Source organism: Pan paniscus, chromosome 21 (assembly GCF_029289425.2).
Source record: "Pan paniscus chromosome 21, NHGRI_mPanPan1-v2.0_pri, whole genome shotgun sequence".
Classification (NCBI taxonomy): domain Eukaryota; kingdom Metazoa; phylum Chordata; class Mammalia; order Primates; family Hominidae; genus Pan; species Pan paniscus.
Window position 1 is genome coordinate 13,892,748 of NC_073270.2, and position 26,416 is coordinate 13,919,163.

Genomic DNA, 26,416 nt, shown 5'->3' on the forward strand with positions numbered 1-26,416 from the left:
GTCCCTTGTAAAAAGAAAATTTGAAAAAGAAGAAGAAAAAGAAGAGGAGGGTGGGGGAGGAAAGGGAAAAGGACAAATGTGAAAAGAGGAAAGAGATGGAGAAGAAGAAAAGAAGAAAGAAAAGAGACATCTAATGTTTAAAAAGTTTTATCTCAAAATCTTTATTAAACAATGCTTTGCACAGAGCAATAGAGCTCAGGGAAAATAATGCCCTCTCTTCAACTTGTCTTCTAAGCAATGTGAGGCAGTTGGGCCAACAATAGTGCTCCCCTCTACCTCTTCATCTCTCCATTTCCTAAATCTTAGAAGAAAATAAACCTACAAGAGTTTAGCCCCCAAATCCCAGTGAAACAGCCATGGAAGGGAGAGACCAGTGAAAATCTACTTCTACTTTGATGATAAAGGTTGAGAGAAATGCGATAAAATTTTTGAACTTGAGACACAAACTGGGCTGAACACACTTGGTATTAACTCCGTCTTTTCCCTTGGCCTCAGGCCTTATCTTATTCCTCCAGCATTCCTTGGGATGGTAAAGGCAGGTACCCTCATATGCAAGTCATAGTTAGGAGAAGCATTAGCATGTCCACCTCCAAAAGCTACATTAATCTGGAGTAGAACTGAACCCTGTCCAAGGGAGCTGAGTTACAGGACATGAGGCTCTGGAAACAGGGGCCATTTCTGTCTTTTTGTTTGTGTGTGTGTGTTTGATTGTTTGTTTTTGTCTACTGCCCCAATAAATTGGTTTCTTTTCTTAGAGTCTGATGCTAAAGAAGTCTCGACTCAGGAAAACCACAAGGGTGGACTTGGGAAGACTCAACAGGTTGTAATGACTCTCCAGCAAATCATGTCACCATGCCATTTGATGATGGTAGGAAGAAACAAAGCCTTGAACATTCATGCATTGAGAGAATAAGAGTTAGTGAGTAAACCAGATGTGTTTCTGGACTGGGACCCTGCAGTCATCAACCACCTCACACCTGCGTCAGTAACAAACCCAAGCTACAGCATGATTTTTGTTCTACCTCAGCAGATATTTTATAGATGGAAAAACTGAGGCATAAAGTGGGTAAATACCTCCCCAAAGGTCACGAGATAAAGATAACGCAGTCATCAAATATTCTGTCTCCTCAACATCTGTCTTACTGGAATTCTTGATGGATTGGTACCCCCTTATTATAGTACTGATTTTAACATAGGTTGGTTTTGAATATTGGGTTTTTAAAAATCTTTTCAAATCATTTGTAAATTATGGAAATGTATACATCACATGAAACTTACCATTCTAATCATTTTTAAGTGTACAGTTTAGTTTAAGTACATTCACATTGTTGTGCACTGATCCATCACTATACCTTTTTCATCTGCTCCAGCTCAAACTCTGTACCCATTAAACAATAACTTCCCTTTGCCTCATCCCTCCAGCCCGTGGCAACCACCTCTGAATGTTATTTTATAGCAAAAAGAAATATTAACTTTTGTGCTTGGTTTACAACCAAAAACCACAATTACATGCAGGAGAGAGGGGGTGGGAAAAAGAGGTTAACTCAGAACTCAGTTACTTAGAAGACACTGTGAGTGTGCTGTGTGTGTGTGTCTTTAAAAGACTCTCCACCTCCCAGCCCGCCTCCTCACACTTTGCCACTGGGTTGTTCAGTCCCCAGGTTCCCTCAGTCCCCAGAAGGAGCCAGCATGGACAATCTCCTTTACAGTTTTGGAAGCAGGTTTGTTGCCATGGAGTTCACATTTTGACTGGAGTTGAGAAGTATAAAGGTAACCATTTGTTATAGTTTCAACGATCTGACAAAAAGATAGGCTGTTGCTCTTCTTCTGGAAAAGCCTGATTGGTAAGATTCCTTTAAGGGCTCAGCCCCAAAGAGCTTTATCCCATCCCCTCACAGACTGAAAACTAAAGCCTGCAGAGACCTCTGAAGGAAAACCTGTCCCGGGCTCTGTCACTTCACACCCATGGCTAACCCTGGAGGTGGTGCTGTTTGCAATGGGAAACTTCACAATCACAAGAAACAGAGCAATGGCTCACAAAGCAGAAACTGCACAAAGAATGGAATAGTGAAGGAAGCCCAGGTAAGAGGCACTCTCCCCTACTCTTCTCTGAATTACCTGAACGTTTCAATATTTCTCTGTGAAGATATTTGAGGCTGTCCTAACTTAGAGTTCATCTTCTGAAGTGTTTTTACATGTTTTGACTGTTGATTCTGTTAATAGAAAGTGCTTGGCTACCAAAAAGTTTAGGTGTGGATTAAGGAGAAAATGTCTTCTGTATGCAAAAGAGGATACACACAGACTCACACAGCTTTAGGCTCCCTAAAATACAAATGTACCTACTAGACTTTTGTCTCAAGCATTTTGTGGGGAGGGAAGAATTAAGAAAGTTCCAACTCTTTGCATATATTTTCGTCCAAGAGACCTGCTACAACCGTCATGCTTCAGAAGAAAAAGAGGAAGTGAAAGTACATTTTGCTGACATTATGTGGTGGAGATGGCATTCTTCCCAGGTCCATGAGAAATGCATCTCTGTTTGAAAGGCGAGTTATTATTGGTGTGTAGTGGAGCATTGTTTTAGCTCACTACTTGATTTGAGGCCACAGTATTTCTTTGAAATGTGACGTCACAGACATTCTTTTCCAAAACACTTCAGAAAGCAGGGCTCATTGTGACACACTGCACTCAGAAAACAGAACAGCTTCTTTAAAACAAACTTGTATTTTCCAACTTGACACTTTTTTTTTTTTTACTGTTATTGCACCGGGATGTTTGCAGAATGTACTAGGCAGGAGGAACTCGAGGAAAGTTGTCAGCTTGTTTTAAGAGAGAGCCTGGGTCTGTGAGGTCCTTATGTAAGGCAGTTCCCCACTCCCCACAGGACACCCCGTGTCACTCTGCTCTGAGCAGCAGAAGTGAGCTCATCTGCCTGAGGAGCAAGCCCAAGTAGTCAAACAGGTAGCCTCCTGTTTGGAAAGAGAAGTGGCACAGGGAGCCCCATGCAATCTTCCATCATTTGATCATCCAGAGAGCAAGTATCCACCCACAGGAAAGGCAGATTGTTCTAAGATCACAGGACAGGTGGGTCTGGCTGGGGCCAGTCCTCCTCTCAGTGAATTACATTCGTGTGTGCAATTGGAAGAGGCCAAAGGAGCTCTGGAGCCTGAGTTGTGTGTAAACAGGCTGTGGTCCCCAAAAGCATTCCCCTCTTAACAAAAGGCACTGTCCAACCCTGGGAGGTGTCTATCAGAAACCTCAGAACTGGCCTGTCCCACCTGAGGATCTGAAACCTGGAGCAATGTGAAGAGAAGGTGCTCAACTCCTGTCAGTTGTATGAAGGAAATTGCAGTAATATCCACCACTTATGCATCACTAAATATCAATTCAGGCCACTACTCAAGACGATCCTTGCCTCTGGAATGCCTGTAACTCACAAGCTATTCATCTACTTACCCTTGTGATTATTCTGACCCTGAGGGATCTCATCTGGGAAGAGATTCCTTCTTAACTTTTCTCCCTTTTATTTATTTTATCTTGGTTTTATAATCACATTCGAGGTATGAGATTAGAAACTTAAACAGTTACAACCACTCCTAAGTAAGGATAAAACCCAGGATTCTAAAGGTTCATTATGAAGTGCAGCTGCAAGACTGTAAATATCCTTGGACACTGAGGCTTCCCTAAGAATGGTCGAAAACATCAGGGCTGCTGTTGCCTTCCTGAAGGGCCATCCAGAGCCTCTTGTCTCAGACATATTTAGGTGTCACTAAGCTACAATTGGCTTTCATTGAGAGCCTCAATTATGGCTTAAAAAATATTTTTCAGAAAAACAAACGAACAAAAAAAACCCGGCTGAGATCATAGTGTAATAGGGCAAACGAGGGCTTATTGTCCCCTCCATGATGGGAACGAAGTTGTCTTTACTCTCAAGTTCCTTTGCCACCAGTTTTGATCCTTGGGACCCTTTAACAAACTAGGCCTAGACCAAAAGCCTTGCCTGTGGATAGAAGCAGTCTGCAAAGGCTTACAGAATCCTAGGCTGCTGGTCTCCCAAACATGTTCTGCCTGGCCTAACGTCTTCTGCTGCAGCATCTAAGATCCTACCAGCCCCTCCAACGATCCTCCCACCCTTTCTCTTCCCACTTATTTGCAACCACACAGCAACACAGTTATCTCTTTTATACATTAGGGGACCCTACAAGATTCTGTTGACAAAGGGTTCCCTGGCATAACAAACATATGAAAATTACTATTAGGCGGTGCTCATGAGTCCTCCTTCCCCCTGGTCCAGCGTAGGCTGCCATCCCTGCTCCAGCTTGCAGCAGGCTTGCTGCCCCAGTCTCAAGGCTGGCAAGGACCAGAGCCTTTCCATTCTTAGAAACCTTCTAGAGTTCCTTTCTGGAGCTTTTATGGAGCCTATTTTTCCTGTTTTTTTTTTTTTTTTTCCTTAAACCTCATATGTCCTGAGAATGCACAAAAACTGGTTTTCATCACTGACTAAGTCCATTTATTTGTTTATTCCCAACATGGCCTCCTACCTTTTACTTGTAACAGGACACTATCATACTAGAGGATTTGTTCTCCCTCTTCATGAGCATATCCACACTACAGACAGATGGGTGCTTAAAGTCTTAATCTATAAACTTGATATTTCTTATAATTTTTATTGAATTAAAATTCTTCCTAATGAATAGGAATTTCCTATTCCTTACTTAATTCTATATAATTACTTTGCAACTATTATCCACATAATTGCTTTTTAATTCCCAGCAATTATTTTTGACCTGACCATAAACTTTTATTTGGAAAACCAAAACCTAGGAAGGTGGACCTTGTGTCTCCATTGCATTTTCCCAGAAGTAGTTTCTTAAGAGGATAGAGTCTGAATTTTCTTCTCTTAAACTAAACCTGCAGGATGAAAAAAAAATTGTAAAGTTTTCCTAATCATCCCTTTCCTGGAAAACAAAAATGTTTGGGGATTAGAGTTACTCTAATTCAAGGTTTATTGAGTTCTTGACCTGAATGTTGTAATATTACCAGGTATAGGTTATGAGCCCTAACAGGTGGTTGCTTTTTTTTCACCAATACTTATTAAGCATCTGTTATTCTTAGGACCTATAAAGATAAATAAGAAGTTTACAATTTATCTGTTAGGAGAAAGCTTATATCAACATTAAAATAATCACATCAAAGTTAAATGCTAGTGCAAGGACAAGAGCTGCCATAAAGCAGACATAACTTGAGTACAAATGAGTGGTATAGATACTAGTACTAGAAGTTGGAGAAGAGCAAAAATAATAATAAATATCAATATTCTGCTATGTATCAGGAAGGGCTAAGCACTTCAGGCAGGCATCTCCTGTACCTTCAAAACAGCCCCATGAAGTGGTAGTATACTGTCCATTATACAGATGGGGAAAGATAAATCACTAAGGAACTTCTGAAGAATCACAATCAGCATGGCCAGGATTTGAGCCCAAATCCAAGTTGCTCCAAAGCCAGTTCCTTTTTCAGTATGTTCTAGGAAATCACAAGTTGGGGTGGTCAGTGACAGCTTCTCAGAGCAGGGAAGACTCAAATTGAACCTTGAGACATTATAATTGCAGAAAAAATAGGGAGCTTATTCCTGAGGGGCAAATGAGGAAAAGACAGGAAAGGAACTCCAGAGATGAATGTAGGAGTTGCTAGTAAAGGGCATAAGAAAGGTGATGAAGCATTCCAGGAAGCTGTGAGGCACAATAGGTCATGTGACTTTTGAGAGACTTTTCTCAATTCAGTGAGCCTTCATCGCAGACAGTGAGAAGCAGTGCTGTGGCTGAGGTGGTGCTCAGCAGATGCTGGAAGAAGAGAAAGGATTAAGCCACATTATTATGGAAATCATTTCCAGTTTTAGAACCATTTAAGCTGAACTTCTATTCTCCCCACCTTTCTATATCCTCTTGAAGTCTGCAATATCCTGGTAGAGCTACTCTTTGCTGTTGTATAAACTTCTTCTAGAGAATAAGAGCAATGACTGATTGATAGTTTAATTGCAAACAGTGGTAGCTGCCTGACAGCCGTGGTAAGTACCTGTGTCTGTGGGGCTCACCTAGGCTACCCCCTGATTGAAATAGAGGTCAATATTCTCGCCAATTACTAGGAGAATTCATAAACTAAAAGTTTTGGAAATCCCTTTCAACTGCTCTGAATCTTCATCTTAGTCTTGTCTTTGGTGTTCATTTTCTAATGCCTTTGTTTCTTGGCTCCTATTTCCTTAAAACAATCCCCAATGTGGCAAGGCTTCTCCATGAACTCCTTAAGGAATCCGCAGTTTTTCATGAGCTCATCATTTATAAAGCATTCTTGTGTGTCAGGTGCTGCAGTCATTAAGATGAAAATATTCTCCCTCCATTTATAAATAGCTCACAGTATAAATGAGAAAGACAAGCAATTATAATATTTAATGGTAAGTACTATAGCAAATGTTACAGTTATCTATTCCTATGTAACAGCCAGTCCAAAACCCAATAGCTTGAAACAACAACTATTGGATTGTTCATGATTCAGGCAGGGGCTGCTAGGGATTGCCCTTCTCTGCTCCACATGGTGTTTGCTACAGATCAACTTGCCTGAGCATCCAAGATGACCCCATTCACATGTCCCAGACCTTGGTACCAGCTGTTGTCCAAAGCACCTTGTGTCTACTTCACCAGGACACCCTCTGCATGTGGTCTCATTATTCTGCAGAGTAGCCCAGGCTTTTTTACAGGATGACTGGCTTCTAAGAGAGTAAAAATAGAAACTACAAGACCTCTTTTATGTCCTAGGGACATTTCTGCTACATTCTGTAGACAAAGCCAGTCATAGTCCAGCTGAGATGCAAGGGGAGGAGAAACAGATGCTGCTTTTTTCATGAGAGAAGCTGCAAAGTCACATTGAAAAAGGTTGTAAGGGATTGGAGAGATTATTGTGACCATCTTTGGAAATAGTCCACCACAATAGAAATATATGGACCTTGCATGGGAACACAGAAGAATGTGTATCTGACCTAGGCTGGGAAGACAACTTGCTTCAGACAGGCATTTGACCCAAGTCTTGAAAGCAGAGTAGCCAGTTGTACAGGCATAGAAAGGCATTCCAGCAGAGGGAAAGGCTGTTAGAAGGATATAAAATATCAGAGCATTATGCCTTTGGCCAATGAAAGATGAGTTCATGGTAGGAGGTTCAGGATGCTTAATGGAGAGAACCAGGTGGGAAAAGATTGTAAAATGCCTTTGTCTTAGTTTACATTCCCCAAGAAACAGACCCAGAGATAAAGATTTGAGTGCAAGAAATTTATTAGGGAGGTGAACCCAGGAAGCACAGAGGAAAAATAGTGAAGTGAAGCACAGAAAGGAAGAAAGCCGATACGCTCATGAACAAGTTACCATTGTTGGCAACTGGGACTGAGACTTGTCGGGGACATCTGGGAGATGGCGTACAACACATCTCAAAGCTGTCTAAATTAAAAAAAAAAAAAGATAAATGTCAACCAATTCCGGTCCATAATCAGTTGAGGGATGCTCAGCACTTGTAGACTTTCCACACATGGGCTGAGCACACTCCTATGGCAGAGAAAGCCCTCAAGCTGAGCTACAGGTGCTTGCAGTAAGAAATCACCAGAATGGAAGAAGGTCTGGATGCACCAAGAGTGTCTTTTATAACCATTTATATGTGCAAGTGATGGAGGTTTGAGAAGGGAATTAGCATGATCAGATACGGTTTCTCCCAAACTGTGTAAGCTTTATTTATGGTGACTCTTAGAGCATGGTTTATGAATTAGCCCTGATCTAATGGGCTAATCATCATGCAAGACAGGATTATGCTGTTAAGCAACATAAACAGAGCTTACCCACTGTGTTTGGCAAAGGAGGAAAGGGATATATCAAGGGTAAATATTATTGCCATAATTTGTTCCCTTTGCACTCAAGCAAGATGAAAAACCAGAAACCATGAACAGCTTAGCAAATTTTAACTATATAAAAAAACTAAAACTTAATATGGCAAGAAGCATCATAAAGGGTAATGCATAAAAATCAATTGGAAAGCATGACTGAAGTAAAAACTCCTTTACAATAGCACCAGAAACATGAAGGACCTGGAAATAGATTTAAATAAAATGAAAATCAATTGGAAGGGAGTATGAAAATGCTACTGAGGGACATGAAAGGCAACTGAAAATAAGTGGAAAGGCATACAACACATGTAGAGGAAGACTCAGGATGAAAAATGCATTAATTCTGCCTAAGTTAACCTATCAGTTTCTGTGTAAATCCAGTAAATAAATCAACATATTTTTGAGCCAGACAAATGACATTGAAGTTTATGTGGAAAATTAATAAGCAAGAATAATTGGAAAGACTATGATAAATAATAATAATGAGGGTGACTAGCACTACCAACTAGTAAATCATGTTGTGCACCAAAAGAATTAGAATGGTTTCCTATTAGTACATGAACAGATAGATAAATATTATAGGTAATTGTTAATCTATTAAAGTATAAGAAAATATCAATTTTAAAATAATATTTACATGGGAAAAGTCTTTATAACTATGATATAATACCCAGGAGCCATAAAACAGGAGGTCAACAATCTGACTACATAAAAATCAAATATTTATTTCTGCATGGCAAAAACAAAACAAGAATAACACGGTGAAATAACCAAAAGGCAAATTACAGACCAGGAAAATGTTTACAATTTATATAATAAAATGCAATTTTCTGATTATATAAACAACTTTTAGAAATGAATACAAAAAGAGGCCAAACACCAGAAAGAAAAGAATGGACAAAAGCTATGATGAGGGAAATACAATTTGAAATACAAAAGGTAAGGAAAGGAAGAGAAAGAAGGGAAGAGAAGTCAGGAAAGGGAAGGAAAGGAATATGCTAGAATCAGTTTCCATGAGAAAAGAAAGAAAAGTCCATTTTCTCAGTTTGTGTGCATTAAGTGCAAAGTCAAATTGAAACTTAGTTTGAATAATCTAATTATTTTGATCAGTTTAATAATGATAATGGTAAAGCTAATAAATCAATTATTGGTGGGTGCTACATGCCAGGTCCTTCTATGTAATTTGCCTCATTGAATTCTTATAGCAGTAATGCAAAGTGGATATTATTAGCCACATTCATACAGATGAGGAAACTGATGCTCTGAAAACATAAATAACTTACCCCAAGGTCACACAGCTAGAGCAAAACTGGGACATAAACTCTAGGCTATCTACCTTATCCTAACTTCTTACTTCAACAATTGTCGAAGAACCCATGATATTATCTACTTTCTATGATAATAGGCTTAGAGACATTTATTTAACAACTGAACATAATACCAGTTGTCTAAGGTATCAATAATATACTTTTAAAAAGAAAGGTGCTTATGCTTTCACTGTGACTAAAGATATTGAAAGACATCAAGCTCCAATAGCTAATGCACGTTGGCCTATAGTTAAATCTTTGGGAGGTAATCAAGAACATAATAATTATAATAATCTTTAATGTGTCTTGAGTTCTTCAAAGTGCTAGGCATTCCCAGTGCTTTATGTTCATCATCTCACAACATTCCTATGAGGTATTATTTTTGGACTCATTTTATAGGTGAGGAAACAGAAAGCTTTAGTAACTCAACCAAGGTCACCAACTTATAAGTATCAAAACCAGGTATGGAAACCAAGTTTGTTCAATCCTAGAACCTAAGTTCTTATCCTTTAGTCCACGCTTCCCCTGTAAACACAAGATAATGTTAGGCATGGGATTCATACCCACTTCCAGAGAGAAGGGGCCAGCGGACACAGCCTTAAAGGGCAGAGTCAGTGTGAGTTAAAAGAATGGTGAGTGGTTTTGTTTTCCTGATTTTTCATTCTTAATAAAAATTTTAGCTTATCACAAATGACACCAAACTGTCATATATCTGTGCTTTCAATAGGCAATGTTATTCACTCAGAGACATACCACATTAGTGAACCTGTCACCTCCATGCCTCACTTTGAACAACTCTAAGCTAAAGAAAATTGACCTCATGTGACTCTGAGTCATGTGGACTCACACTTAGCCCCAGTCAGAGCTTGAGAGATAGTCTGGCTTTCAGGAGCTTTTTTCAAGAGTACATGGCCTCCCTGAATAGAAACTTCACTTAGTACAATATTTTCTGGCAATACTGATATCTTAGACATGATGCAATAGATCAAGCTTGTCGACATGTGGCCTGCAGGCTGCATTTGGCCCAGGACATCTTTGAATGCAGACCAACACAGATTCATAAACTTTCTTAAAACATTATGAGATCTTTTTTGTGATTTTTTTTAGCTTATCAGCTATCATTAGTGTTAGTGTATTTTATGTGTGGCTCAAGACAATTCTTCTTCCAATGTGGCCCTGGAAAGCCAAAAGATTGGACACTCCTGCAGCCGATGAAAGATAGTTACAAATTCTTTGGAGTATTTCCCATTGAGAGGTAGAATCTAATTCTAATCCACTTGAACCTGGGCTAGACCTAATGACTTACTTGACCAAAAACGTGATGGAAGGGACAATCTGGGACTCCTGAGAGTCAGTTACAAGAAGACTTGCAGCTTGAACCCAGTCCTTGTAGAGTGCCCATTCTTGGAATCCAGCCACCATGCTTTAAGGAAGCCCAAGCAGCCCAAGAAGAAGTTCAAGGAGAGAAACCAAGTATCCTTGCTCTGTTTCTAGCTGAGATGCACTACCAACTTCTTTTTTTTTTTTTTTTTTTTTTTTTTTTTTGAGACGGAGTCTCGCTCTGTCGCCCAGGCTGGAGTGCAGTGGCACGATCCCGGCTCACTGCAAGCTCCGCCTCCCGGGTTCACGCCATTCTCCTGCCTCAGCCTCCCGAGTAGCTGGGACTACAGGCGCCCGCTACCACGCCCGGCTAATTTTTTGTATTTTTAGTAGAGACGGGGTTTCACCGTGTTAGCCAGGATGGTCTCGATCTCCTGACCTCGTGATCCACCCGCCTCGGCCTCCCAAAGTGCTGGGATTACAGGCGTGAGCCACCGCGCCCGGCCCTACCAACTTCTAAACTGTGTGAGTGATGTATCTTGGAAGTGAATCCTCCAGCCCCAGGGTGTGTTTGCTCCAATTGATACTTCATGGATCATAGACCAGCTGTCCCTGTTGGGCTCTGCCCATATTAAAAATTCTTGAGCAAATAAATAATTGCTGTTTTAAGTTTGCTGGTGGCTTATTAAGCAGCAATAAAAACTGAATACATGGATATTATATTTCCTTAAAATGACTAGAAAAGTCATTGTGCAATCTCAGAACCATTTTCAATGCTTGCATTTATATTTACATTTAAAGAGTTTGCTTTGACCATGAATTTGCTATTAATCATTGGCAAAGACACATTTTCATAAGTTATAAATTTGTGTTTTGTTTGGCATAAGGACTGTATGCTTAAGCCCTTAACCAGAGATGAGTGTCCGGCTGTAAAAGCCAAACACAATGAACCTAAACCAATGCAAAAGCACACCCATTTGAAAATTGCCAAATCTGAAGTGTAATTATTAACCCTTAGGAGGTCTGTAATTTATTACATTGTCTATGAAGAAATAGTTGACTCAATAAAGTGTGTGTGCTCAGGTGTTTCATTGGCTTAATTAACATATTTTAAGTATTTTTAATATCTGCCAATTACAAATTAATTTTATCTATTGGTTAAAGCTTCCTGGAAAAATTTTCTCTCACTGTTGAGGTAAATTGATATTAACCTAATTAATTGCAAGAAGTCAACTATGCTGATTTTGAAATATATTTAATGTTTTTAGTAAATATGGCTACCTTTGTCTCAGTTGGCCTGTACTAATGTAGTTTTACTGGAATTCTAAGGTATTACAATCTATAAATTTACGACAGAAAGATCTACTGCCACCATATTAGAAATATTTTCCGGTGATTTGGAGTTCAAATTAACTATTTTGGGAGAAAAACACTACAAGCATAGCTCAGAGAAATACTCAAAATTATCCTCCACAATCTACTTCATCTATCTATCACAGTGCCATCTGAATCCTGCTCTCCTGAAGAGTTTTGACACATTGAAGATCATCTGAGCCCAGCGGAGTTTCAGATTGCAAACGCGTAGAGGAGCTAGCAGGGCCTTGTGTAGGACAGTAGGAGATGGTAAGAATGGATTTAAATGTACAAGGCCTGGTGTTTCCATGAGACAGAACAGGCTCCATCTTGATAGTTTTTCCAACTTTTAAAAGAAGCTGGAAATCCAAATTGAGGAAAGGAGGTCTCATGATTTCTAAATGTTGGCATCTAATTTTTAAAAATTCAAATCCTGTGGATTTAAAGAAAACACTGCTAACAAACACCAATTTGTAACCTCTAAACTATAGGCAAACAGAGTGTAGGAAATAGGCTAAAAAGTCCTAAGTAGAGTGCTATTTTCTCATTTGTTTAGGAAAAATGGCTCAGAGAATTTGGCTCGCCTCGATTTAATTTACTTTATATTTCAAAAAGTGATAGATGAGTCTTCCACCTTCACTTTCCTGAGTTGATATATTAACAATTACCCTAGACTCTGCAGGTCTGAGGAACTCTTATGACCAGCTACATACACTAGATTTCCTTGACTAACCCAAATCTAAAATATTAAGTCCCAAAGTGTTCATCAAAGTGTTAGAGACCTGGTGATATTTATTGACCAAACCACATCTCTCAGATTTCATAGGCAGTGGTGCACAAACCTTCGTCAGGTGATGTATTCATGAAGTCTAGTCACCAAGATTGTTCTCTAAATCTGATCTAACTGGACCTTCAAAAGTTTCCCAAGCAAAAGGCTATGTGCAAGTCTTAATTATTCTCTTACCTATGGGTTATACACAGCTCTTATTTGTCTGTCTTGTGGTTGTGAGTCTTTTGGAGTTCAAGGATTCCTTTGAGAAGCTGTTATATACTTTCTAATGAAAATTAATATGTCCATAACTGCAAAATTTTTTACATAGAGAATGTGTGTATTCCCTGACTTCCTCAGATCCCCAGATTAGAAACTTTGGCTCTGAAATTTTGTATAAAACTAGGCTATTTCTGCACTTACAATCCAACTAGAAAAAAACAGCAAATCAACTGTTCCAGAGAAGACAGGGTAAAGGATTCACAAATTGATCCACCAAAAAAGAGAATATCACACATAACACAAAGTGATTCAGGCAGCAAGCCCCATGTGTGTTAGACATTTATTTAAAAATTGGATTAGAGGGTGGGTGTGGTGGCTCGTGCCTATAGTTCTAAAGCTTTTGGAGGACAAGGAAGGAGGGTCAGTTGAGACTAGGAGTTTGAAACCAGTCTGGGAAACATGGCAAGACCCCATTTCTTAAAAGAAAAAGAAAAAAAGAAAAAAAAGAAAATTAATTAGCTGGACGTGGTGGCATGCATCTGTAGCCTTAGCTATCCCAGGAGGTTGAAGTGGGAGGACCACTTGAGCCCAGTAATTCAAGGTTACAGTGAGCTGTGATTGCTCCACTGCACTCCAGCCTAGGCAACAGAGTGAGACCCTTTCTCTATATTTTGCCATTTATATTAGAAGTTTGCATTTTATTACATAATATATTAATATTTATTTTGCTGTAAAACTATTTTTATATACTCTTTTAAAACTTTGAAGAAAACTGAACTCCGCAGAAAGATGTTTATGTGGTAGCTTTTCGCACTCCCGCACCCCTTAGGATGTCCCAGGAAAATGTGAACTCCTTAAGGAGGAATGATAGTAGAAAGACCACTAGCTTTGATATCAGATGTAACTGGGTTTGAATCTCGGTTCTGCCACTTACTAATTGGGCCATATTAGGAAGGTAACTTTATGTCTCTGATCCATTCTTTATGAGGCTATGGTAAAGAATAAATGAGATAGCATATGTAAGACTCCCAATAACTATCAGGCATACAGTAGATACTCAATAAATGATTATTATCTATTAACATTAGCCTGCAGTCACCTCTTTCTTCTCTACTGCTATCATAAGACTAATCAGTACGATGCCCAGCATATAGTAGATGTTCAATAAATGACAGCCATAAACCCTTGAAATCCTTCATCCCATGATGACTTCTCAATCTTCATTTTACTTGACCTGTCTGCAGCATTAGTGAAAAATAATCACTCTCTCTTTCTCAAAGCACATTCTTCTCTTGACTTCCAGGGTATTACACTCTTGATTTTCCTCTTCATCACTAGCTTTTCCTATGCATTTTCTATTCTTGGTTCCTCCTCCTCTCTTTGACCTTTAAACAATGGAATGACCCAAGGCTTAGTCTATGCCCCTCTATTCTTTTCTAACTGCATATCTCTCATGAAGATCTGATCTTGTTTCATCATGTTAAATACAGTAAGACATTCTTCTTCAAAGGGTTAACTTGTTTAAGTTTGCTTGCCCTTTTTTCCCTGCTTTCAAGGCCAGACTCCCTTACTCTCTGTGTTCCCTTGCCCTGGGAAACAACCTTCCTCTCAGTCTTATCTATAGAGCCTACATTCCACATCTGCTACTCACTCTGTAAATCACCTCCCCCCACCACAACAGCCCCCCCGACCAATCCCCCACCACCATCCCCACCTCCACCAAAACTGTTTTCTTGTCAGTGTAACTGCATCCCTGCACGTCTCAAGTTAGCCAACTGGGTTCAGCTTAGATTGTGTGGTCCAACTCTAACCAATGGAGACTGCACACAGCAGTAGGAGCCCAGTGTGTTAGGGATAAATCTGCTGCTTTCCTTTGTTTGATGTGCTCTCGTGGTGACCAAACTAACGAGCAGCACCCTTCTGCAGAAGTAAACTTTGCCTTGCTGAGAAATCAACTATCAGAGTGTCATTTCCTTTGCGACTTCAAGCTTTATTTCTAACACATCATGATAGATAGATTAGATGGATGATAGATAGATATAGATAAGTAAATAGATGTATAAAATAGGCATTTCCAACTGACTACTTGATGTATAGAGATATGTAAATGTATATGCATAAATAGGCATTTCTGACTGCCTACTTGATCTTTCCACTTGGATAATCAAAAGTCATCTCAAACTTAATATGTACCAAACTGTGCTCCTCATGTTTCCTCCTCCTGCTCTCTAAAACTATTTCCCTTACAGTCTTCCCCATCTCAATAAATGGCAACTCTATCCTTCTTGTGGCTCAAGCCATAAACCCTGGTGCCATTCGTGACTTTTCTCCTTCATTCTATTCTGCATTCTATCTCTCAGTAAAACATGAGCTGACCTTCACAGCACATCTAGAATCTGACCACTTCTCACCTTTCCCTCAGCAACTCCCTGGTCTTAGCCCCCTTCATCTCTCACCTAAAGTATTACAGAGCTCCAACTCTTTTATCTGTGTTCCACTGTCTATTGCTGCATAACAATGCAGCCCAACACACAGTGGCATAAAAAAATGATTTTATTATGCTTGTGGATTCTGCTGGTCAGGAATTCAGAAAAGGAACAGTGAGGACAGCTCTCCCCTGCTCCATGGTGTCTAGGGTCTCAGCTAGAATGACTCAACTGGCTGGGCTGGAGAAGCTGGGCGAGGAGGGTCCACTTTCCAGACTGCCTCCTCAGTGTCACACCTGGCACCTGGGCTGGGAAGGCCGAAGGGTGAGACAAGCCAGGACTGTGAACTGGATCGATGCAGCCATAAACAAGCCCACCAGGTTCAAGGGGAGGAGATTAGCCTGTCTCTTAATGGGAAGAGTAGCAAAGAATTCATGAGCATGTTTTAAAAACCACCATGTCCTGTTTCCACCCTCCCCTCCCCTCTGCCACAATCCACTAGACTTTCTCTATACAGCAGCCAGTGCTGCTGAAATAAAATCCAGAGATGTCATTCTTCTGCCCAAATCCTTCCCATGGCTCCCATTTCACTCACAGCAAAAAACAAAATACTTACCACGACCATAAGGCCCCACAGCCTGGCCAGATCATCTGTGACTCATCTCCTGCTACTTTCCCTGAGCTCACTCTATCCCCAGATGCTGCACAGCCTCTTCACTGTTCCTGGAGCCAGCCACCCATGGCGTCCTCCCACTTGCAACATTTGCATTTGCACTCCTCATCCCCCGTCCTGGAACACCCTTTACCCAGACATCCACAGGGCTCACCCTTCTCCTATTTGAAGTCTTCACTCACATAGCACCTTCTCTGTGGGACTCAGGCTCACATGCTTTCTAAAATTGCAACCCCCCCCCAACTTCCTGGCCCCTTTCCTGCTTAATTGTTCTCTTTAGCATTTAAAAACATCTGCACATGTGCGCACACACACACACACAGAGTCACACATATACCTACACACATAAACACACATGCATGCACACATTAATTTATTTCCTATCTGTTGCCTGCCTCCACATTTAGACTGTGAGGTCCACCTGGGCAGGAATTTCTATCTTTTTCACTGCTGAATCTCTAGTACCTAGACCAGAGCCTATATGTAATAGGAGCTCAATAATATTTATGGAATGAATAAAGACTATCTGTTTTTACAAATCTGTTATTTGCAAGAACTCCCATTTAACATACCTAGATCTCTAAAAGACTAAGAAAGCTCTGCTCATATGATCCACAGACTTCTTTGTAAATTTCAAAGTATATAACCTCTTATTAATTAATTCACAGGTTTCCTAAGCTTTGTTGGACAGCATGGCTACTATTTACTACCACCTTTTTAAAAATCACAAAGTCATTAGATTACTATGGTGACCAGGTAGCAACATGCTTCTGTATTGCTATCCAGATATGATATACTCCAAGCTTGGAGGTAGGGAGCATGCTTTAAGCAGTGGAACTTTTTGAAGAGAATGAAAATAGAAATAAAATATTATTAATTCATCTTGATCATTTCTGCTGCATCTTAGCAGGAGATGAAATATGCCTGGATTAGAGGGAAAATGACTAATCTCCCAAGGTGTGTAGGGCTGTCATCAGCTTCTAATAAAATTCTGCATTCTCAGAGTCGAGTGTCCAAGAAAGTAAATGCGATCTGTTTTCCTATGAATGACCCATATATGAGACGACTTTTAAAACTTTTATTTAACAAACTTTTACATTGCACTACATGCTAAGAACTTTACAAAAACTAACTCCGTTGACCCTCACAACAACCACGTGAGGTTGATACTGTTACTATCGTCATTTTTTAGATGACTAAACTTAGTCATGCAAAAGTTAACTAAATTTGCCCGAGATAAAACATATAGTTAGCAGTGCAATCTAGTCACAGGACCTGTCTTTTTATCACTAGATGAAATGCCCTTTCCTCCACCATTTTATTGTAAACATTTGCAAATTTATAGAAAACCTTATATAATTCTAAATAAATATTCATATATCTACTACCTAGATTCTACAGTTAGCATTTTGCTATATGTTTACTACGTATCTACCTATCTATCTATCCATCCATATGTTTTATGCATCTCAAACGAAGTTGTAGAATAAATACACTTCACTTCTAAACCCTTCAGAATGCATACCATTAACTTCAATATTTTTCTATAGTTTTTTTTCTTTTGAGGTAAAATTTACATACAGTGGAATGCACAAATCTGAAGTATATCATTCAATGAGTTTTGACCTGTATTGGCTTTTGATTCCTTTTTTGGAGAAAGTTTCCTAATGTAGTTTTGACTGTGGAAAGATGAACTAAAACTGCTCACTTAAAATTAAGAGTTTAATCTCTGGAGAAGAGAACTGGCTAATGTGTAAATCATCATCTAATGACGTAAAGGAAGAGCTCACCAGAAGGCTGTCTTCTAGAGAAATTCCCCTGCTACACACTCATAATTCCACAGCGATCAGCAGCTATTTTCCTCTTTGTCTTTAGTATAATCTCTCCAGCAGGAAAGGAACTTAGTTCAGTAATCTTTACAATTCCACTCCATCCCCTGTCTTCTTGAACACATGAAGAAAGCAAAGACCAGGAATTATAATAGTTTGATGATCCTTAAAATAATGTCTGCTATTGCAAATTTCTTTAGTATCAATTTCAAAATTGATATTGTGAACTTGTATTTGTTTCATGTTACAAGCAAAGGCACTCCTTTCCTATGGCCCAAAATAAGAGCCACATGTAGAAAACTTCCTTTTCTGCGTGTCACAGATCACCACGTCAGAGAAAATAATTATAGAGGTAATAACTGCTACCATACATGAGGACACTACTATATGTTCACCCTTTTTTAAATATTGTCAATCCTTACAATAGACTTTCAAATTTCACATATAAGGAACCAAGATTTGAAGAAATCAGATGATCACCCACACAGCTGGCAGGTAGTGGAAGCAGGATCTTCTGACTCCTAATATCACGTAACCTCACCCTACAGCCTTATCACCCTAGTAACCTGAATCATTATGTAAAACTTGGAAGCAGGGTTTGACTTTCACACTTCCTGAGCTCGAATCCCAGCTTCATGGTGGTGTGACCTTGCATAAGCAGTTTAATCTCTCTGCGCCTCAGTTTTCTCACCTGGTAAATGAGGTGAATAGTAGTGCCTACCCTATTGGATGGTAGTGAGAAATTAATAAGATAATGCATGCAAAGCCTTAGAACAGTGCAGGCACCAGAGGAAATTCTCTACAAATGTGCACTATTACTAATATTGACCCTTGCAAGAATCTGCCTTATGTCCCTCTCTGCCCCTTCTTTGGTGAAACAGTGCCAGAATATGACAAGAGGTTGCATATTGGTTGACCTGCAGAAACCTTTTTTTAAAACTTTTATTTTAGGTTCAGGGGTACATGCACAGGCCTGCTATATAGGTAAACTTGTGTCACAGCAGTTTGTTGTACTTATCATTTCATCATCCAGGTACTAAGTCAAGCACCCATTAGTTATTTTTCCAGATCTTCTCCCTCCTCCCACCCTCTACCCTCCATTAGGTCCCAGTGTGTGTTGTTCCTCTATACCTGTCCATGTGTTCTAGGCATTTAGCTCCCACTTCTGAGAACATATGATATTTGGTTTTCTCTTCCTGCATTAGTTTGCTAAGAATGATGGCCCCCACCTCCATCCCTGCTCCTGCAAAGGACATACTCTCGTTCTTTTTTATGGCTTCATAGTGTTCCATGGTGTATGTGTAACACATTTTCTTTATCCAGTTTGTCACTGATAAGGATTTAGGTTGATTCCATGTCTTTGCTGTTGTGAATAGTGCTAAAATGAACATATGTGTGCATGTTTCTTTATGGTAGAACAATTTATATTCCTTTGGGCACGTACCTGGTAATGGGATTGCTGCGTTGAGTGGTAGTTCTGTTTTTAGCTCTTTGAGGAATCATTGCACTGTCATCCACAATGGTTGAACTAATTTACACTCCCACCAACAGTGTGTAAGTGTTCCCTTTTTTTTGCAACCTTGCCAGCATTTGTTATTTCTCAACTTTTTAGTAATACCCGTTCTGACTGGTGTGAGATGGTATGTCATTGTGGTTTTGATTTTCATTTCTCTAATCAGTGATATTGAGGTTTTTTCATATGCTTTTTGGCCACGTGTATGTCTTCTTTTGAGAAGTGTCTGTTCATGTCCTCGGCCTGAAGAATCCTTTAACACACAGTGACAGAAATATACTTGAATAAAACATCAATACATCTTCAAATAAAAACAAACTGAATAGTAGAGTATAATAATATTAAGAAATTAAGGTTAGGTGTGAACAAAGTGCAGTGTTGAAACTCGGATGACCATAGCAGACCCTGCTGGTGCCATGTCCACTTCTGCTCTTGGTGGTTACCATTTCCATGTGCACAGCCTCATCTCCAATGGCCAATTCCCATGCCCTTTTTCTGAGAACTTTCTGAAAAACTGTTACATGTCAGACACTGTTCTAGGAACTGGAGCCTGTTCTTCCCTAGTGGGCACCAGGCCAAAAGCACAGGAGATTCAACACCCCCTAGAAGCAGTGCTCAACCTTTGACTGATGGGAGCTGGATGATAAATACCCCAGCAGCCTCATCCTTCAGGAAAGATAATTCTTAGGTGTGTTCTACACTGTCTTCTGCAGACCCCAGTGGAAGTGAGCTCCAGCTGCCCACACTGGTAACTGCCTTAAGAGCACACCATTCATTGGTTTCCTTCCCTTTTCTGACTGGCTCATCTCTCCTCCTCTAACAGTGCTTCCTGGGATAACCTTCCAAATAAACAGGTTGTATTTGAATCTTTTATACAGGTTTGCTTCTGGAGAACCCAAAATTAAGACAGTGATTTTTATAAAACATGGCCAATTTTTACCCCTTTAACCTTCAGCATCAACTACAATGATCCTTACGTCTGTACGTCCCTTTCACATCCAGGATCTCATTGTACCCTCAGTCATCCAGGAAGTGATCCAGTGCTGTGAAGTAGATAGAACAAATGCTACTGACCTGTTTTAGGATGAGAAAATGGGGCTCAGAAAAGTGAGATCAAAACCACATAGATAATAGAGACAGAGCTGGATAATATTATAATGCCAGACATGCCGACTCTACATTCAGGAATGCCTTCAAGGGCTGGGTGCAGCAGACACCTGTCAAGCCCTTATTCAGTGCATACAACTCCGTCAACTTCCCCTCATAAGAACAGGAAGGAAGGAAAAAAATCAGAGCCTCTGTTCTTCAGTAATTTATTTCAGCACACACACACACACACACACACACACACACACACACATGCACGCAAAAGTGTCAATTTAGTTATTAAACTGCCCAGAGGAACAGCTTTGGGAATCAGTCTTACTAAAATTTTAAAAATCCATGTGATTCTAAAAGCCTCAAAGAATAATACTGATTTCTACCTAAGACTTTTATAGCTAGGCAGCAAAGTGATTTTACATGGCATATCAGATAGCAAAATTTTCTACAAATCTCTCTTAAACAATTATTTACCTTTGTCATCACATCTCTATGTTTTATATGATGTATATTTCTTAGAATACCTTCTTTGGAGTCTTTGACCAGCCTCAGCTCTATTCTTAAAATCTTGACATTATGAATGGTTAATTCTAGACCCAGCAAGGGCACACGAGTCAATTCACGCCTTGGTTCCTTTGTTGAGTTTGCCCAAGGCAGAGGCATTGATGACACGGTTGGAACTCTTGGGTTCTTGCAACATAACATGCTTTTCAACCACCTACTTTGATAATTAGTCCTAAGGAAACTTGGCTCCAGAACTTCTTACATATTAGAATAATAATGGCAGAACGGATATCAGATCTCAGAGAACCATGTTATATGATTTTTTTTAAGATCTTAGTAATACATTTCTCAACAGGACCAGAAGTTTCTGTTCACAAAGTGTGAAAGCTCAGGGGGCTGATGTCTGGTGATTCAGTCCAGTGGAATCAGACTTCAGAATTTCATAGACCTGTGAGTTTTTTTTAAGTGAATTATATTGTACCAAAGTTTTTATTCTGCCATGATTCAAAAGATCTAATAACCCCTTATCCACTATCACTATCGTGCATAAATTCACCCTAAAAGATATTATGGACATGATGTCTGATTAAGAGACAGTCCCTAGGAAGATGTCCATATATGTATATACTTGCAAGCATAATATACTTATATGTTACACATATATATCATTTTAAAATTGTACCATACATCAGTGAAAATTTTAGTACATGTCTTTAAAGTGTTATAGACTAGTATTTAGGAACTATTAGACTAACCAACAAGTAGATACAAGATAAGAATGGACTATTCTTCTCTACTGGTTTTGCATTTTGTCAAAACCAGGATCAAAGCCAACAATAGTAACTAGCTTCCACTTCCTTTAAGGCTGAATTATTTATGCTTTGTTCTCTCACAAGAGTGTGATATTCAGACCTGGAACACAGCCTTGGGACACTCGTATCCTTTACTGCTGATGAAGCTATTTGGCTATTATTTTAAAATAGGAAGCAACAGAGACTCAAACAGGTATAGTCACTTGCCCAAGATCTCAATACGGCCAATCCAGGGCAAGACATGCCTGTGCCCTTTGCCTCTAACACTGTACTCCCTTACACATCACAAAACCAGAAACAAACTCCGAAGGAGCCCTTGACAGTAACACTATTTGTCCACCCATGCAAATGATTTGGGGCACCTGGAGATATCCCACAGCTGAAGTACATCTCGGGTTAGTTTGTTAGCTTATGACAGGAGGGGCTGGCCTTTTCTTTAAGAATCCATCCTTTCCCATTGGTTCATTCTTAGCAAGACAACTGAATCACGTCCCTACAGACTGAGTATAGTACTCAGAAATAAAAGTGCTCCACATGGTGACCTGAGAAAATGATTCAATGGTTGAATTAAACAAGTCACAGACATCAGTTTGCTTCTGTTAAGTATAATGTCAATCTTAATATTCCAGTCAGATAACTCATGCTTTTCACCTATTCATTTCTTTCGGCTCAGGAGCTATGATGGCTAAAACATGCCTGGTTATACAAAGCTGGTTGATTCAGGAGTATTGGTAGTCAAGATTAGCCTTGCTCTGGGAGAGGTTATTTTTTCCTATATTATATGGCACTTGATGAAAACAATTAATCAGATAATTATAATTATGATCATGGATATTATTAGACTTTTTGGAAGCAAATTAATAAATTGTTGTGGTGCCATTTTCTTAGCGAATTACTTGTTTGGAGACAATATACTTATTCTTCATGGAAGCAAAAGGCTTTCATGAAAAGTAAAATAACATGTGCTGCTTTCAGTGCAAACAAAAGATTTCAGCCAGGGAATCCGTATATTTCAACTAAGTGTAATCTGTAAGGATACATTCTGTCTTCAAAGGAAACCAAAAGATGAACCAAGTTATATGGGGTAATAGGCTATGTGCAGCCACACACCAATTCCTAATAAACACACAGAGAAGGGAACAGCCACTGAATCCTTGGCAAGTTTCTCTCTTTCTAGGTCAGAGAGCTTTCTGCTTCTACATGTGGCTGAATAGCAGTCCCTGTTTGGCCTAGCATCAGGGGACAGGAAATTTTGGGTGGGACCTAGGTATAGTAGCTCAGCAAGGAGGTGCAAGAAGAAATTGGTTTATTTTGATTCAAAAAGAAAAACTGTGGTTTGTAATCCAAGTTCAGTCCACGGAGCTCAGCCAAATGACTGTCAGAACCACATTGCATGTGCCTCCAGGAGCCCCACCCTCATAATAACTCATCCATGAGTCACTGGCTGCCCCTACTGTGAAGAAATGCCACAGGGCACACCACACTGTGATGTCAAAACACACCTCTGTTGTTGGTTCATTCCTGTGGAATTTAGGAGACTAGCCTTTTGAATTTTGGTCAGAGACTCGAAATTCCAGAACCAACTAAGTAAGCTGGACTCATCAAATTTTCTTCCACCATGAATATAAAAGAGATTTTAAAATGACTAACCACAAATCACTGTGAACCACTGAATACGGGGGCTCCCTGGAGATCTATTTACCACATCATCTTCCAATGGCCCTTTCAAGAACCATGCCTGATCAGGCTACCATTTGTTTAAACTCATCAGTAGCTTCCTGTGTTAAGATCAAAGCTGCAATCCTTAACACAATTTGCCAGCCCTGCATCACCTCCTCAGCCTATTCATTCTTACATTTGTTCCTTCATTCATTAAATATTTATTGGACCCTTGTTACATGTCAGACACTGTTCTAGGAACTGGGGTACTACTAGCAATGGACAAAGTGGATGGAGGTCCTCCTCCTGGAACTGACATTCAGCCATGCCTGCCCCTCCCTATCCATGAGCTACCCCAACCGCACACCCTCCTTACCATTCCTCAAGCACTTCCTTCTGCCTGGAAGACTTTTTATTCCTGGTAAACTCCTACTGATTCTTCAGATTTTATTTAAAACTTCATTTTCTTTGGGGAGGACCTTCTCTTTTTCTGAACTAGGTCAGATCCCATCCTATAACCACTCCACAGCACTCTTAATTACTTATAATTTTCCTTTTTCTAAATATTGTTCATCCGTATTTCCTTCCAGACCAAGGGTTGGCAGCCTTTGATAGATAGTAAATATTTTCAGCTCTGTAAGCTATTCAGTCTCTGTTACAACTACTGAACTCTGCCACTGCACCGGAAATGCAGCCATAGGCAATACATGAACAAATGGATATAGCTGGGTTTCAATAAAACTTTATTACAAAATTAGGCTGCGGGCCATAATTTGCCAACTTCTGGACAATAGAATTTCCTATGATGATGATGGAAATGCTCTGTAAATGTCCTGTCCAGTAAGGTAGCCACCAACTACATGAGAATATTGAGCACTTGAAATGTGGCTAGTGCAATTGAAGATCTCAATCTCTAAACTTAATTTAATTTTAACTATTGAAATTTAAATGTAACTAACAACATATGGCTAGCAACAATTGTATTGAACAGCACAGATCTAAACCGTGAGAGCAGGGCCTCTGTCCCTCTTGCTCACACCATTTCACCTGAACCTAGCACACTAGCTGGCACAGAGTTGGTGCTCAATATATAATTTTGGAATGAATGAATGAACAGATGTATAAGTATGAAATAAATTATCAAACTCCTTGTCTCCTTTTCACCGCTGCTATGGCACTTGGCTAGACTTCTTGCTCTCTAGTCTTAAAAGGTTCTATTTTTGTTCTATTTTGCACATGGTTTCTCTCCACTAGCCTATGACCTCCATGAGGCTGGGTGCTGTAAGACACTACCCAAGTGATCTTTCCCATGCCCAACACAGGTACACGCACGTGGAAGTCAAGCTTTGCACAGTGTTTGCAGCTACTAGTATTCACCTGAGAAGGAAAAAGACTAAGTCCCATGGGTACTCTATTTCTGAAATATGTTCCAGTTTGTCATGTCTTAAAGATCTAACTTTTATGTTTCTTTCGGGCTTTAACCCTGGTATGTCGATTTGAGAGGATCAACTTAGTCCTGTCTTTTCCCGCTTCATAACCTTAGGCAAGTTTGCTTAATGTCCTTGTGTCTCTCTTATTACGTGAAGATGATTCTAATTCCATTGCAGTGATCCACCACCTACTTCTTTGGAATAGCATGTAAGTAAATAAGAGCATGTCCATAAAAGCTTTTGAGCACCTTAGAGATAAACATTGTTCTCACATGGCATATTATAATTGGTCAAGAAGGTGGTAGTTATTCTCAGAGATATTAAACCAATAGTACATTGTTTTCTCTGATTTATCAGAATAACTTAATAAAAGCTCTGTGTTCCTCAAGTGAGCCAGCCAGTTATAAACAAGATCAGAATAATGCAGCCATTGCAGGATGGTGAAGGATAGCCACTTAGCTCTAAAGCTGAAGTAAGTCCAATTGACTTAGAGCCTTCACCCTAGCTGTCATTCCAAGTGGGGTCCAGTTTACAAATATTTCTGCCCTGCATTTCTTCTGCAGTTCTGATAGGGGAACATCCCAATGAAAGCACACCTTTCTTTCACAACTACCTGAAAGACAAAGTCTGGCTTACCCTGCTATCAAAGGCGTTCCATTATTCAATTCCAGTGGACTCTATACAGCTCATCACCAAGTATATACCATTCAAGGCCCAGCCAGAGGCCCATGCAAAGCCATGTTCCCTCATTTCCACCCACCAATGGATGCCCACACTGGTCCTCCTATCCTGGAAGGTCTTTACCACCTCTCTTAACTTTCCCAGTCTTGGCTCTCCCTCATTCACTCATTTCTTCAGCAGATATTCACTCAACACTCTGCTGGGGACTCAATTTAGACCCCTCCATGCAATCCTGCCTTTTGTGGGAATCCTTCATCCTTCACTCACCACTCTGGCTGCACCTTGCTGAAGCCTTGGCCCTCCTCAGATCCTCACTGTTTTGTTGGCTGACTTCTCAGGTGGTGAATGGGAAACTCAAGATGATGGGAAATTAAATTAACCTCTTATGAACTGACCTGATTAATCAATAGAAAGAAAGGGCTGGAGTAGCTAATATAGGAAAACTTGACCCCTCAAAGTTTCCATATTTGTAACTTATCACTCTCTTTGACTTCTGGGGTCAGTGAAGCCTAACACTTACAAAGGCATGCTCAATCAATCAAGAACTAAGACTTGGGTCTTCTACAGAGTTAATTTTATACTTAAACTTCCTCAGACCTTGATTTGAATTTTGATCAGACCAGGTGTTTCCTAATACCGACATTTCCTTGAGGAGGTAATTTGGTTCTCAGACTTCTACCAAACCCTTCTAAGCAAAGGTTAGAAAGGAAAGAATTTAACAATATTCTTATAGTATGTATGTATTAAGGTAATACTTGGTGTCATAATACATAAGCCACCAAATTCCAATGGCATAACCCAACAGAAATTTATTTCTATTCATAATAAATCTAATTGGTAGTGATAAGAAGTAGGGTTGGGAGGTGGTAAGGACTCTGTTCCTCACATTTCTTCAGAAAACC

General features: G+C 39.7%; 1 protein-coding gene across 2 annotated transcripts in view; it reads left to right on the forward strand.

Moving 5' to 3' along the window:
- The first annotated feature begins 1,630 nt into the window (after positions 1-1,630).
- SPTLC3 (serine palmitoyltransferase long chain base subunit 3) overlaps positions 1,631-26,416 on the forward strand; it is a 159,238-nt gene continuing 134,452 nt past the window's right edge. Inside the window, exons 1-2 of one of the 2 annotated variants that reach the window (XM_034947071.3) lie at positions 1,631-1,770; positions 1,899-2,082. In XM_034947071.3, coding sequence (XP_034802962.1) covers positions 1,966-2,082 — 117 coding nt within the window. In that variant the 5' untranslated portion in view covers positions 1,631-1,770; positions 1,899-1,965. Of the gene's footprint in view, positions 2,083-26,416 lie in introns of both variants that reach the window. The other variant, XM_003810576.6, reaches the window with a different exon arrangement.